Source organism: Cibotium barometz, chromosome 17, assembly GCF_041138505.1.
Source record: "Cibotium barometz isolate CiBa-2024 chromosome 17, ASM4113850v1, whole genome shotgun sequence".
Classification (NCBI taxonomy): Eukaryota; Viridiplantae; Streptophyta; class Polypodiopsida; order Cyatheales; family Cibotiaceae; genus Cibotium; species Cibotium barometz.
The window spans coordinates 21,796,164-21,812,496 of record NC_141062.1 but is presented as its reverse complement, the minus strand read 5'-3'; the positions used below and the strand labels follow the sequence as shown (position 1 = coordinate 21,812,496).

General features: G+C 38.9%; 1 protein-coding gene across 1 annotated transcript; it reads left to right on the top strand.

Annotated features, from left to right (window-relative positions):
• The first annotated feature begins 6,575 nt into the window (after window positions 1-6,575).
• LOC147629779 (uncharacterized) lies at window positions 6,576-7,587 on the top strand. The gene has a single exon (XM_086811292.1). It carries the CDS (start codon window positions 6,878-6,880, stop codon window positions 7,244-7,246), a length of 369 nt encoding a protein of 122 aa, XP_086667418.1. The 5' UTR covers window positions 6,576-6,877; the 3' UTR covers window positions 7,247-7,587.
• The last annotated feature ends 8,746 nt before the right edge of the window (window positions 7,588-16,333 follow it).

Genomic DNA, 16,333 nt, shown 5'->3' with positions numbered 1-16,333 from the left:
CACACTTTGTTTTCCTGCCCTCTTTGAACAAAACCACGAGGCTGCGATACATACACCTCCTCATGCAAATCTCCATTTAAGAACGCAGTCTTTATGTCCAGCTGATGTACATTCCAACCATTATGAGCTGCTAATGCACAGATGCTACGAACAGTGGTCATACGACATGTGGGAGCAAAAGTCTCATCAAAATCAATGCCCTTCTCTTGAGCATAACCTTTTGCAACAAGCCTAGCCTTATGGCGATCCACTGTGCCATCAGGCTTACGCTTCAATTTGTATACCCACTTAGTGCCAATGGCCTTCTTGCCAGGGGGCAAGTCACATAAAGACCATGTACCATTCTTCATAATAGCATCGTATTCTGCTTGCATAGCAGCCATCCAATTTTCTGAACTTTGTGCCTCATCAAATGAAACAGGCTCACTTTCATCGCACATACTAGAAACAGCCAATGCATAACAATCTGACGCATAAGAGGCACCATGAGAGCCAGAACGAGTGCGACTAGACAAAGGGGCATCCAACTTGCTGTCACGCAAAGTCTGCACCAGCCATCTAGGCATATTCCTAGAGCCCTCAATCTCTTGTCTCTCATCCTCAAGTGCATCATGCACATCTGCATCAGATATAGGCTGATCTGTGCCATCATTTAAAACCTGCATAGGCTGAAAAACTGCCTCATGAGGTATTGCACTTGACTGTGCACCACTGAAAAGAGGCAACAATGTATCATAGACATCACGTGAGCTGATATCTGTCTCCTTAGTACATGAAACCAAGGGCTGAACTGCATCTTCCACAAATACAACATCACGGCTAACCAAAATGCGCTTTGTCTATGGATGATACAAACGATAGCCTTTGCTCTCAGCACTATATCCAACAAAAATACATTTGACAGCTTTGTCATCCAATTTTCTGCGATGTTGCACAGGCACTAATGCATATGCCAGGCAACCAAAAACACGTAAATGGCCAACAGATGGCTTGCGGCTATGCCAAGCCTCATATGGAGTGACAACCTGTAATGCTTTGGTGGGACACCTGTTTAGTACATAAGTGGCACACATGACAGCCTCAAGCCAAAAACCATGTGGTAGACTTTGACTCTTAACCATACATCTTGCCATTTCCATGAGAGACCTGTTTTTTCTCTCAGCCACACCATTTTGCTGTGGTGTATACGGCACTGTACATTGGTGTTTTATCCCACGCTCAGCCAGAAATGCATTAAATTCTGAAGACATATACTCCCCCCCTCGATCTGAACGGAGGGTGCCCATCTTACTTTCTGACACATTTTCAGCCATAACCAAAAACTGTTTGAAGCACAAAAACACTTCGGACTTTGCCTTCAAAGGATATACCCATGCATGCCTGGTAAAATCATCAATGAAAGTCACGAAGTAAAGGTAATTTCCAAATGATGGAGTTTGCATGGGACCACAAACATCACTGTGAACAAGCTGCAATCTGCGTTCAGCTCTCACTGATCCATCTTTGGGAAAGGAAGCACGCTGCATTTTACCCAATATGCAGCCCTCACAAACATGCTTGACAGGTGCCTCAAGCTTAGGCAAAGAAGACACCATTTCAGATTTCTGCAGGCGCAGCAAACTTGCAAAATTCAGATGACCAAAACGTGCATGCCACAGTTTTGCATCTGAAATAGCCTGCGTATCCATAATAGCACATGCTGAATCCTCTACACATTTGCCATCCATATTGAGCTTATACAGCCCTCGACATAGTGAACCAGATGCTACAATGATGTCACCACAAGAGAGATCATGAACAGTACATCTGTCATCCACAAATTTTACAACCAAACCTGTTTTGGCAAATGCGGAGACTGACAGCAGATTCTTTTTGATCCCTGGCACATACAATGCATCAAAAAGTGTAAAGGTGTTGCCATTTGCAACATTCAGCACAATCTGTCCAACTCCTTCAACGGGATAAGAGGAGTTATTGGCACAAGTGACAGTATTCCCTGTGGGAGCAGACTCAAGGAAAGTGAATAAACTGCGCTGCGAGGTGATATGCTTAGTGGCACCACTGTCAAAGTACCATACATCTGAATCTACTGCAGACATACATGTGTCATGCAAAGATGGGTCATAACTGCACTGCGCATTGAATGCCCATTCTGTATCTAGCACAACATTAGCAGATTCATTGTTAGAAGGAGAGGCATCTGCAACAGCCATACCAGCCTCTTCTTCTTAGCCTCTTTCACAGCCAGCTTAGGACACGCTTTGATGACATGATCATTTCCCTTACAGTACTTGCAAAATGTCTTCTGTTTGTCACCCTTCTTCTCATCTTTGTCTTCCTTCTTTGGTTGCGCAGCATTTGCAGATTTCTGCTTACTAGAAGAAAAGCCAGCTTTACCTTTCCCGCTTCTCTGACTAGCAACGAAAGCTTGATCTGCGACACGCATAATATTCCTGTTTTGCCTTGACTGGTCTTCTTGCAGCAAAACAGAAACTAACTCCTCAAATGATAAGGCATTGGGATTGCCTTTCATCATCAAGCGAAGAGTGGAAGCAAAACCCTGATAAGAATCTGGTAGACCATTCAAAACAGTCTGCACAAGTGAACTGTCTGACAGGATTTCATCTGCAGAAATGAGCTGCTCTTTGAAATCCTTGATCTTTGTCAAAAAGCTATCCATAGAATCACCTTCGTTCATATGCTCACTCTCCAACTGTTTTCGGAGATAAGCAACACGAGCCTCATTTCTTGCCTGATACAATGTGGCAAGTACATCCCAAGCATCCTTAGAAGTCCTGCAGGAGCGAATATGTGGGATAATGGTACGTTTGACAGACAGCGCAATCAAGGCATGAGCCTGCGCATCTCTACCATCCCAACGAATCTGCTCTGCTGAAAGTGGTGGTTCTCGAACAGCTGCTACAGCACTTGTGCCTGCACCATCATCAACAGTACCTGTTTCTGATGTGTTTGCAGCATTCCCAGCCACAATAGGACGTGCATCAATACCCTGCACAATGTTCCATAACCCCTTTGCTACCAATACATGTCGCATCATATATGCCCACAATGGATAGTTGGTGCCATCCAACTTATCCTCAGCAGCCAACATGTGGAATACATCATTGTTGTCAGCCATGGCCAATGACTGTACTACTAGATGTAAATGCTGTCTGTAAGAGGTAAACCTGTATAAAATCGACCTGTGCTATATAGCACAGACCAAAACAGACGAATGGGCACCTGTCCTGCAGATTTTAATCTTGACAGAAAATCTGCACAGTAGGACGATTTTGCCTGCGCAGTACTTGGAATGCAAAAACAGAGGGCGAAATGACTTCAGATCAAAATTCTGAAACGAACAAGCCCTACGGGCTTGCCCACGGCATATACTAACCTGCAGACGCTCGTGAAACCTCGTTGCAATCGGAGGAGATGAAGCGGCAGGTGCCGGTGATGCTGCCCGGGAGGAGGAAGCCTGCTCTGATACCAAATGTTGGAATTAGGGTTGCAGGAATGCACACACAACTTCAAGAAGATGAGGAAGCTTGAGCACAACACAGTAGTGTATTATGAGTGCCAAAAATGAAAGATTACCAACCCTAAAAGATAATGGGCGTATATACAATGCACGGGGGAAAAAACCTCCTAGTGAGGGAAAAAGTGCCCCGGCGGTCCTAAGTGTGTTCACACACATCACTACTATAATATGGTAACAGCCTTTTATACATAGCATATCATGAGAGTGGGATCCTTAGTTTTAAATTTAATTCTCAATGAAATAAGAAAGATTTTTAAGTTTAATATACCATGCCTTTTAGACATGGCATATCATGAGAGTGGAATCCTTCGTTTTAAATTTGATTCTCAATGAAATAAGGAAGATTTTTAAGTTTAATATATCATGGATAGTATGGTGAGGCTAATCAAACTCTCTTTGCAAATTCCTTTTTGCTCTCTAATGTTGGGCGATGCATTTATCTTTGGCATCTCTCTGTGCAATTTTGAAATGTGAATTACTTTCATGGCATCACTAAGAGTTTCATCCTAGTTAACTTCATGATATCACTCTAAGTGCTCATTTTGTTGATTAAAATGAAAGAGAATCTTAAGATGTTTTTATTTCATTTATTTTAAAGAAATGTGAAATGACACTTTCCTTGTTGATTTTATTTTAAGATAGAATATAAAGGTACACATACTTCGATTCATATTTTCCTAATGATTTATAGTTGTCTTGTCCTACTTTATCCATCAACTAAAGAGATATTCACTAAGCTGAAAATAGTGCATAAGTCACACATGCGTCACTATGTACATGGTCTTGTCATACTTATCCATCCAAGAAAGAGATATTCACTAAATGAAAGTTTTTCTATTGTTGTGCCATTACTATTGTTATTCACTTTTCTCACACAAAACAAAGAAATAACTTTGTGTCTATTAAGTAGCACATTAGAGAGCTTGCCACTTTAAATCTTAAGACGTTTATTTTAAAGAAATGTGAAATGACACTTTGCCTTGTTGATTTTATTTTAAGATAGAATATAAAGGCACACATACTTTGATTTATATTTTCTTAATGATTTATGGTTGTCTTGTCCTACTTTATCCATCAACTAAAGAGATATTCACTAAGGTAAAAGTAGTGCATAAGTCACACGAGTGTCACCACATACATGATCTTGTCATACTTATCCATCCATGAAAGAGATATTCACTAAAATGAAAGTTTTGCTAATGTTGTTCCATTACTATTGTTACTCTCTTTTCTCACACAAAACAAAGATATAACTTTGTCTCTATTTAGTAGCAAATTAGAGAAGCACATTAGAGAACTTGCCACTTAAAGATCCATGTCATTTTTTCGCATGGGACAGGTGAGGCATCATTAGGCACACAATATTCCCTCATGGTTTGATAAAAAAGAAAGGGAAAAAAGAACACTCATTTTTAATCATTCAACCTTAGCATACACAAAAAGTAACATTTATAGGAAGGAAATCTATGCTCTACATCGTGTGTGCTTTTGGTTAGATAGTTGACGAGTGGTGGATGCATGTGATTAGTTAGAGAGAGAGACAGAGAGAGAGACAGAGTTTTGCAAGGTGCACCTAGAAGTAGGTTATGTCTATGTCTTTGTGTTTGGAAGAAAGAGAGGGGAAAATTTTAGTCCATGTAAAGTATACACATGCATGCATGCATCCACCACTTCTCAACTATCCAACCAAAAGCACACAAGTGAATTTTTGAACACACTAAAAATTGAAACAATTACAATGTTGAAGAGAGAGAGAGAGAGAGAGAGAGAGAGAGACCTTTGAGGCCACTCCAAAGAGCATTTTTACACAGTGCCTTTTATACACTATGTACCATGAGAGTGGAATCTTTAGTTATAAATTTTCTTCTCAATGAAATAAGAAAGGTTTTTAAGTTAATTATATCATAGATAATATGGTGAGATAGGCTATGCCTATGTCTTTGTGTTTAGGAGAAAGAGAGGGGAAAAATTCAGTCAATGCAAAGTATACACGTGCACGCATGCGTACACATAGCATACCTTTATTTTTAAAGCACAACAATGCTACTTAAAGATTCTTGCAAGGAGGAGAGGTGGTTATGGAAGGGGCAAAGCTACAACATGCCACGAGTATAGGGGGTGGTGGGATGGAAGATGTGATGGTTGTGTCAATGAATAAGAGTCTCTACTAGGTTTTCCTTTCACTTGAATTGACTTTAAGTTTATCTAGCCCTCCTCCAAAATATTTGTATTAAATTATGATTCTTTCATGTGCATTTATTTGAGACGCTATAGTTTTTAATTTTTGTGTGCAATAATATTTTTTCCCTTTATCTCACCGTCAAACCAAAAAGAAACTTGCAAAGTGGTTCTTCTAGAAGGTACAATAATGGCTTTAATGGCTTTTTGCATATCTATGGCATTCAAGTCACGTTCAAGCTTTATTTCCTTTCTTTATTCGTTAGGGACCTTGTGTATCCAGGTCATGTTTCAAGCTTTATTGCCTTTCTTTATTCTCATGGATCTTGTGTATCGTTACAAAGATCATTTCACATCTTTAAAGTACTTTGATGGTTGAATAGATGCAATTTTATCATGCCTTACAGTCCAAAGTTGCTAATGGCCCTCAAATTGGGAATAATACTCCTATAATGAGCACAATCAGTACATTATTTAAATGTTAATTTCACTTAAAGCCATATATGTATTCACTTTCCAAACTAAGAGGTGAAGTCTTGTTTTAATATTTCCAATTGTTTGCTTGCAAATTTTATGGCAGCAAGTTACACGCTAAATAATATTCGGAAGAGTTCTTGGGAGCAGGGCTCGAGAAAAACGGCATTCTAGTGTATTTGTACCGGCGAGAATTAAGAAAAATCGTCCGAGATTTCAAGTAGTCCTTATTTTGAGGAATGATTTTTCATATAATTTAGTCATAAAACGGGCAAATTCACTAAAATGAAACCGTAGAAAAACACTCTTCCTCTTGAAAAACTCTCAGAATTTATTTAATGGAAATGCAAAAGAAGGTTTTGGTGGTGGGTAGCGCCATGTGCCTCTCTCGCTATCACAATTTGAGGGCGGCCACAGCGGGCTATTTGCAGTAGCATGCATATTTACGTTTCAAACCTGACGACCTTACCGCCAGAGAGGCCGTCATAGCCACGCAGGCTACCAGTCTTCCTCTTCAAATACCCCTCCTCTGCCCTCCTAACTTCTTCTCTTCTGTCTTCTCTGCACACCTTCCTTCGTTTCTTCTCCTCACTCGCCCCTGCTGCCCTTACCCTAGCTTTTTACCCGCAGTTTGCCCTGCCCCCCCAAGCCTGTTCTGAGGTATTTGTCCTAGGGTTTCTGGCCATGGCTGTCTCTGCCGTGAACGAGAATAGCAAGATCCACGACCCCCACTATGGGCCGGACCTTCTAGGGTTCCACTGCAGCACCCTCAACGGCAACAACAGCCAAGGCTGGTTCGATGATTTCAGTGTTTCTGGGTACCTCCATGTACTGAGACCTCAGGCGGTCCCCTTCACCTCCACCACCTGCACCACCATCCAGCGCATGGTGCAGAGCAGAACCACAAACCCTGCTGTTTTCAAACGGTTAGAAACCATGCCCGCCCGAATGCGCCCACCATGCCAAAACCCGGATTCGAGCTCGCATGCTTCATGTAGTGAGGTGGTTCAGTTTTGTGCAAAGGATGGGGAGCTATGCAATGGCCCCATTTGATACTTGTTGATGGGCTATAGCCCATATCATGCCACGGGCAGGAGGCCGACCGTGTGTACATAGCCTATACCCTGTGTAATACACATAATACCCTTGTGTACATAGCCTACGCCCTGTGTAATCTCACATAATACACACACACACACATACCATACATATTCTTGCTCACTTATGTATGAAAGTGTAACACATGACTATGGTCAATAACCCAAAGTAGCTTTGAACATGGAATGCTACCAATGCTGTGAATCCTTAACCCCTAAATTATACCTTATCTTTTGTCATGGGCATTGTCCCCCCAGCAGATGAAATGTCATAATAAAATGCTATTAATTATTGTATTCTTGAATATTTGCATAAATAATGTCACTCATTTTTCACTATGATGTCTCTTATCACTATGATGTCTCTTGTAGCTCCCTGGCCATTCATTATGTTTACGCAAGCTTTTGATTCAAACAATAAAGCGCAGAGCTGTTATATTGATTAGTTGCATGTGTGTGTGATTTAAAGTAGGGGTATAAAATAATTATTTGAAAAGAATGTATATACTCCGGAAATGCTATGAATATATACTCCCAAAAACTATGTATAAAAACCTATTCATCAGTGTCCTCTTCTATACACACATGATATGGGGATTTTCATAAAAGTAAGGCCTCTATTGTTTTAGCTCTCATCGTGACAAAGATAGAGATTGTAGAATTTAGGACTTCTCTTTTTCATGCTCTTATAAAGAGAAGCCTCCAAACTAAGTGTAAGGTTTTTACAAAATTGTTTTCTTAAAAAAAAAGCTAATCTAATGATTCTAAGCTCTGCAAAAACCTATAACATGTGAGTTGTAAGTGTCGTGATTTGTTGATGAAAAAGCTTTCCATGAACATCATACTTGCGTATTTAGCCTTGTTAGAGCAAGGATCGTTGATAAGCTTAACATAAAGCTGGATCTATTGTTCAACCCTCATATTGGGCGAGAGCTCACTCCTCAAGTGGTTTGGTTCCTTACATTGTAGATGTTGTGAATTCGGTGAAGTAAAAGCTTGTGTGGTTGCTTCAAGCTTCAATTTGCCTGCTTAAAATACCTAGATCCACAAGAACAAAGAATGGTGATGAAGAGGAGCAGAGAAGAGAAGAGAAGAGAAAGGACATCTGATCTTATGGATGTCATTGCCTTTCTAACTAAGCATAAGCATATCCACATGTACTAGCATAGAGTTGCAAATTAGAGAGTGGAGAGAAAATACTTATTTTTTTTCACAAATGGAAGGTTCTTCATAAAGAAGAGGAAATTGATTGACTTCACCTTTTACATATAACCATACAAATATACTCTCCCCTTTGCTCTACTCATGTTGTACCTTCACACATTGCTAGTTCAATACTCCCCCTCAATGTGATGGATCTATCACCTAAAATGCTACACCGGACTTACACTCCTAGTCATATGCTGGAGTGGTTTGTCTTAACTTGCCTTGTTGGCTACAATGTTGGCTTTGATTTGACACTTTACACATGGGAGGATGGGGTTACAACTAGGGGTAAGAAGCCATGCTTCTCATGCTCAGAATAGATGCTATAGGTTGCTTCCATCTTTGGAAGCCTAACCTTTGTCTTCATCTTAGATCATAATATTTGCCATATTTCTTATGCCAACAATCCGTTGCCACGTGTCCTACCTTTTCATAATAGTGGCAAGTCATCTTTATCCTTGATCCTTCTTTGGTTCTTGGTTTTGGTCCTCTTGTAAAGAATTTTTCTTCGTCACTTGATGTAGCTTGGGTTGCCTTCCCTTAAATCCACTTCTCTTCTTCTATGAGTGCTACTTTCACTTTTGCAATGGTTGGCTTTAGCTTCTTTTGGCTTGGACTAAAAAAGGATGTACTTAATCATGTACATCAATGCCTGATATGTCAGAAAGTCAAAGCCGAGAGAGTAAAAATGCCTGGGAAGTTACATCCTTTAGACATCCCCCAGATGAAGTGGGAATGTATGAGTATGGATTTTATTACTGGACTACCTTCAGTGCAATCAGGTTACAACTCTATCTTCATGGTAGTTGACAGACTAACCAAAGTTGCCCATCTGATTCCAGTTGATTGAGATCCCAAGTTCATGTCAAGATTCTGGACTGCATTCTTCGAGACAGTAGGAACTTTCTTGAGGTTCTTCAAGGTAGCCACCAAGAGGCTGTACTCCTCGAGTGTCACGCACAATATGGCTATGGAATCCTCTTCTTCTACGAGTGTCCCAATGCCAGTCAATTGTTGCATTGTACTCTTCATTTTGTTAAGGTGTGCTGAAAGAGATTCACTATCTTTGATGTCCAAGCCAAATACTTGTATTTTTAAGCTTATTTTTATTTATTTTTTCTCTAAACAATTTCTCTAGCTCATCCCAAGCACCCTTAGATGTATCTTGTGAGGCAATGTGATGGATAAATCCATCTCCTAATCCTAATGCAATGATAGCTAATACCTACTCCAATACTAACTTAGAATTTGCTAAGCTAGGGTGGTTTGAAGATTCATGGTTGTAAATAACTAGATCACATGTGTGCTAATTATACTTAAATCAACTCAATAATTATTTTGAGCTATTACAGAGATCCATCGGACTCTTGGGAACTTCCTCTTCTTGGTTCCACATTTTGAAAACCTTGGCTCAGATTTTGAGTCTTGTCCTTCTTTGACCTGGGAAGATTTTGGTTCTCAAATGGGGATGATGACCTCTTCAGAGCAACTGGGGACAACCTTCTAGAAATCAGAGTCATCGGGTAAGCCTATAAACAAGGAAGACGACAAAACAAAGAAAAAGGGCCAATACAACTATTTGCAAGAAGCCTGGTCACTACATTAATAAGTCCAAGAAGCAAGAGAAAAAAAAAACTCATGTATGGCTATAGGTTGTCAGCATCTAATGTAGAAAACAACGAATGTACAAACTATACACATGATGATTGGGCTTTCATTGTGCAGTGTAGTTTTGACCCTTTGTATAAGGATATATGCATGGTTGTCATAGATGTATGTGTTTGGTAATTTGATAGTGGTTCTAGTAAGTAAGTACATTATTTTTCATCACAGTTTGTTCTCATCCCTTGAATTTGATTCATAGGGAAACTCCATAGGGAAACACTGTTACATGTGCAAATAACTCCTCAGATCATGTAAAAAGAGTTGGGAAAATTATTCCCACTACTGCAAATGGTGGAACAATCACGCTCTCATATGTATTATATGTACCAGGGATCAAGAAGAACTTTGTTATTTGTCTGTGCCATTACTAAGGCTAGCTTAGTTGTTCAATTTGTGGATGACAGATGTATTATTCATGATCGCAGTGATGGCAATACAATTGTTTCTTTTGGTACTTTGTCTCGTGGCTTTTACAGGCTAGATGTATATGAAAGACAAAAGCATGCTGTATGTACAATTTCTGCCACAGAGGCAATGGGTGATGCTAAGTTATGGCATGCATGCTTTGGTGGTGTCTAAGCTACCACATCTTAAAGCCCCTATCAAATATGGTTGTGAGGACTGTATTCTTGGAAAAATGTAGCAGGCATCATTTCCCAAAGCTGGTTCAACTAGAGCTATCCAAAAATTACAGCTTATATAAAGTGATGTATGTGGTCCTATGAGGATACCATCTATTGGATGCTACCTCTATTTTGTCACATTCATTCATGATTATTCCAGACATACCTGGGTATATCCATTGAAATAGAAATGAAAGGTTTTTATGTGCTTTAAACACTTTGTTGATATGGTTGAAAATGTTTCTACATGTAAGATTGATACCCTACGCACTGATCAAAGGGGGAGTACATGTTTAAGGAGTTTCATGCATACGTGGTTGATCATGGGATAAAACACCAATGTATTATGCCCTATACACCTCAGCCAAACGGTGTAGTTGAATGCAAAAAAGAGGTCTCTCATTAAGATGGCATGTTGTATGGTTAAAATTCAAAAATTACCTCATGGTTTTTGGTTAGAAGCACTCATTTGTGCAGCATATGTTTCAAATAGGTGTCCTACAAAGGCTTTGCATACAGTTACTCCTTTTGAAGCTTGGAATGGTAGAAAGTCCTCTCTGTGGCTCACTTACATAGTTTTGGTTGTCTTGCTTATGTACTTGTGCATGAGCAATGTTGCAACAAGCTTAACAATAAGGTTGTTAAATGTATTTTTTGTGGGGTATAGCTCGAAAAGTAAAGGTTGTTATCTTTATCATCCTGCTACCAAGCAAATTCTTGTGAGTAGAGATGTACTTGTGAAAGATGCAATTCAGTCCTTGCTTTTGTGTAAAAAATAGCGAAATGTATGTTCGTAGGACATATTCGACACTCTCCAATGCAAGACACATTGATGTAGAGCATTTGGGTGCTCAAAGGAAATTAAAAGGTCTATTGTTCTGTACATTCGCTCTTGTAAATTATCCAAGCTTGCCTTGGATACTCTAGAAACTTTATATCATTTTAAAAATGATGCTCGAGTTGCTTTTCTCAAAATGCAACTTGATAATAAAAATATACAAGAGAAGGGGTCCATGAACTAATACTTAACAAATTTACAAGACTTAAGAGAACAATTTCTTAACATTGATGAGATTTTTTCTAATAAGGAAATGGTTAACATCACCCTGAAATCTTTGCATGAAATAGTTCTCACTACTATTTGTGGTGGTAAGGATTTATATCCTTAGAATGTACTTTTTATCCTAGGTATTTAAAAGAATCTGCCTTCTATTCCCACTCTAGCAAGGGGGGTTTTAATGTTGAGAATTTTCATATGATAAATGTGTTGTCTGTGTGATAGAGAATAGGACAAGAATTGTTCTTCTTGGATCTTTAACCACATGTGGTTTGTATAAATTAGACATGTATGACAAGTGTGATGTTGCTTGTCTAGCTTTTGATGCAATGAAAGATGCCCAGTTGTGGCATGGTAGGTTTGGCCACACTTCTATTGGTGGTCTCATACTTTTGTAGAAACATAGGATTTTAGAGGATCTTCCTCAACTTGATCCACCACCAGGATATGTTTATGAAGGATGCATCCTTAGCAAGCTTTCTCATTGCCAAGAATGCATGAAATAGAGCTAATCACAAATTATAGTGTGGTCTAATGAGGACTACTTCATTGGGAGGATACTTATACTTTGTTGCATTCATTGATGACTGTAGCAAGTACCGTTGGTCTTACCCTATGAAAGAAAAATTAGGGATATTTTCTCATTTTTTAACACTTTGTTGCTATGGTTGAAAGTGAAAGTGCCTTAAAAGTTCAAACTCATGCATTCATAGATTTTTTGGCACAAAAAGGCATTAAGCATTAATGCACAACTGTTTATACACCATAGCAAAATAGTGTTATTAAGAGGTGAAACACGCGTAAAGGCTAAGAGATAGCTTCAAGGGAGCAACTCATCGCTACTCACCTCAATGTGTCATGGGGATGTTTTTGATGACCGAGCTCATAACTCTTGAGGTCTCCAAGCTCAACACCACCATGGGTAGCTTACCATTTACCTTCTCGCACGAGCGTTGTCACATTGAACTACATACACTACTCTCTCCTCTCACCTCAAATCACTCACACACATCACTAGCATGCATTAGAGAGAAGATTAGAGGGAGGTTTAACAAGATGGAAATGTCAATTACACAATGGGAGAGCATGCTTGCATTCTAAAAGAAATTTCCTTATATAGATGGCCATGAGCGTTTACACACACTTATAGATGGCCATAAGTGTTTACACACACACACACACACACTTAAACAATGGTTGGGTAGGTGCCCAGAGCTTATGTTTAGCCTATTGCATGTAGACCACATGCTCTTGGAGCGAAAAACTCCATTCATTATCCATCAAACCTTTATGAGCGCCCATCCAAGTTTGATATTTAGACACCATTGCTTCGTGGCTTGTTTGTACACGAGTCTGGTGTTTGATGTAGATTGCTTAGGCTTTGGCACATACAATTAGTTGTGGGAAACTTTGTTAACATAAAATAGGTTAACATTCTCCCTTCTTGATGTTGAGATTACATCCTCAGATTGAAGATGTTATCAAGGGATAGATGTTCTTGGTATTGATAAGTAAATGTTACATGTATCTTATCCTCTAGAGGAATGAAGAAGCTAGTTAGTAAATGAAAATGTTGATAGCAGATGGGATCCTAATTGGGGTGGGGCCATTTGTTTGTCTTTTAAAAATAAAATAAATTTTAAATAATGTTTTGGCAATCACATGCAAGGTTACAATATTTATTAAGGTTAGCAGGAATCTATGGTTGTTAGTAGCAATGGAAGAAGAGAAGAAGACATCGAAAGGAGCATTGACAAGCCCTATGAGCACATCTTTTTGGTTTAATGTGTCCCTTTGTAGACTGTCAAAGGATTTTATAATGACCTAAATTTCTTTACTTCCCATGTGTTTTTTAATCTATTAATAACAATTAAGTGCCCTTTGACCATTGGTCAAGGTGATACATAATGAAGTACAAAAGGGTTAAGTCCTTAAACTCTTGTTGGAGTTGCTGCAGTCGAAACATTTGGAGAGGATTAAAAGCGTTTAGCCAATTATGAGGTTGTGGAGCCATTTGTTGTAAAGGGTCAGAGGCTATTTAAATGAGATCATTGGCTACTATTGGGAGAGGCTAAACTTTAAAGAATTCCAAGCGCGATGGGTTGTACCATGGGGTCAAGCATACACCCACCATGGCCCCTCATCTAGAGACGTACATGTTTCCACCAGTGGTGGTGAGTAAAAGTGTAATCACTGAGCAGCTGATTCCTATAAGGATGATTGGCCACTTGAAGACTATTGTTCTTTATGAATGAACCACACATGCAATTTTGAGAATCGCGGTGGTGAAACTTCTATAAAGTTACAAAAGAATGATTTGTAGGAGTGGCAACATGATGAGAAAACATTGTGGCCATGTGGTTGCACTATTAAGTGAGTTTTAGCCTTTGTGATTTTGTAGGTGTTAGAAACATGGCCGTGTGATTGTTGAAGAATCACACTAATGAAAAACCTGTGTTTACAATAGATGATAATTGATATACATTTAGAATGAAGGGAAACACAGGTTAGAGATGGTTCTGATAGAATTTGAGATAGCCAAGTCAACGTCATTATGCAGAGATAAGAATCACGGTGATAATATTGCATGTACAGTGAGAGGGGAGATGACTTTAGTAGTTCATACATGATGAGAGAATGCCAAAATACCATGCACTTGAACATTTGGATGAATATTTGTTGGCATGATTTTGAGGAATTGGGTGTGATTCTTGCAACAAACACTATGGCCATGAGAATTAATTTAATACAACAAATGAATGTAGAGTATGCATATGGAGTGCATTTGGCAGCTTGATCATGATTTAAGTACAATCAGGCATGCCCTTTGCAACCATGATTTTGCAGCAGGTGAAGCAATCACGGATGTGATTCTTGAGGAATCATGGCAATGAAAACTCATTAAAATACAATGATACTGAAGATTTGTTAAGCATGGGTAGCATTTTCATGATGACAAATGATCAAGTTTAATAAATTCATTGAGGCATGATTGGGGACTATGGGCATGATTGCAAAATCATGGGCAACTAAACCTTATAGGATTATTGATGCAAAGGTCCAGGCATACTCCTTCATTCTTATGGGTCACTGTTTACTGATCTTTGGTAAGCGTGATTTGCGAAATCACAGGCAAGATTCTTGAGATAAATATAGTGATGAGGATTTAAGTTTAAACAATAAGGCTGGTTTCTAGTTGTTGTAGAGGCTTGGGTTAATCTTAATCCCCATGGAACTTCCTCCAAGAAGCACTTTGATGTAGCATGATTTTGCAAAATCACGGGTGTGTCTCTTGGAAATCACGATAAATAAACCTTTGTAGAGTTGATCTTATGTAGCTACTTTGTCTATTCTAATGTGAAACCATCATTAATCACCACTTTACTTAACTATTTAATGAGTTTTGGTTGACGTGATTTTTAGAATCATGATCGTGATTTTTGGAGAATCACGGTGGTGAAAACTCTTGGAATCATTATCCTTTATCATTTGACCCTTGAAGTATTTGATTATTAGGAGTTGGTGGACACCTTTAAGTCCAATCTGGCCCATTATATTGATCTTTCTTTTTGGTAGAATCCATTTGGCTATTGATGAAGTCTTTGACCTTTACACTCCTTCTGATAATGATTCACCAGATTGTATTTGTGGGAGGTTCTTGTGGCATTCTACCTTTGTAAGTAGTGGTTCTTGTAGCTCCCTTTGTTTTACCATTATGTGAGCAATAGGTTCTTATGTTTACCATTTTTAGGAGAGTAGTTCTGGTGTTTACCATTATGTGACCAATAGGTTCTTGTGTTTACCATTTTTAGGAGAGTAGTTCTAGTGTCTGCCACACAGAGCTTCTACAACATTAGCTATTGCTCTATTGGTTCAAAGAGTGGATTCATGTAGATGATCCTATTGAAATGTGTAATGTAAAATGAATGGGTTATTTGGTTGAGTGTGTGAAAGCACCCTAGAGGGTCAAGATATTGTGGCAAGATAAGAATGCCACATGTAATATTGAATGGTGTGTGAGTGTTGACGAAAAGAGTGGAAAAGGGAGTGCCACATGGATGATGACATGTAAAGTGGGATAAGGCTAGAAAGCCTATATCATTGTATGGTTCATTGTGAATGTAATAGTGTAATAGAATTGAGTGTTGAGTGTGTAATCTCTCTCTCTCTCTCTCTCTCTCCTATAGAGTTCTTAGTGTGGTTTAATCCACCTTAATTATGTTGCTTAATCTATGTCCTTCACCATGATCAATCCCATTTTAGGATTGTTTAACATGGTATCAGAGCTTGGGTGGGCTCTTGGTCATGGTGAATATTTATGTATAGTTTTTCTTGGTTATGAGTTCTTTGATTAAGCATTATTTTTAGTTATTATACTAAAAATTATGCACACTCATATTATCATTTGGATTTGTATTTGTATTTGTGAGGATTTGAGAGAGATTTGGAGCTGCCATTCTCAAGTTTGAGAGGAGATTTGCAACAAGGAGGT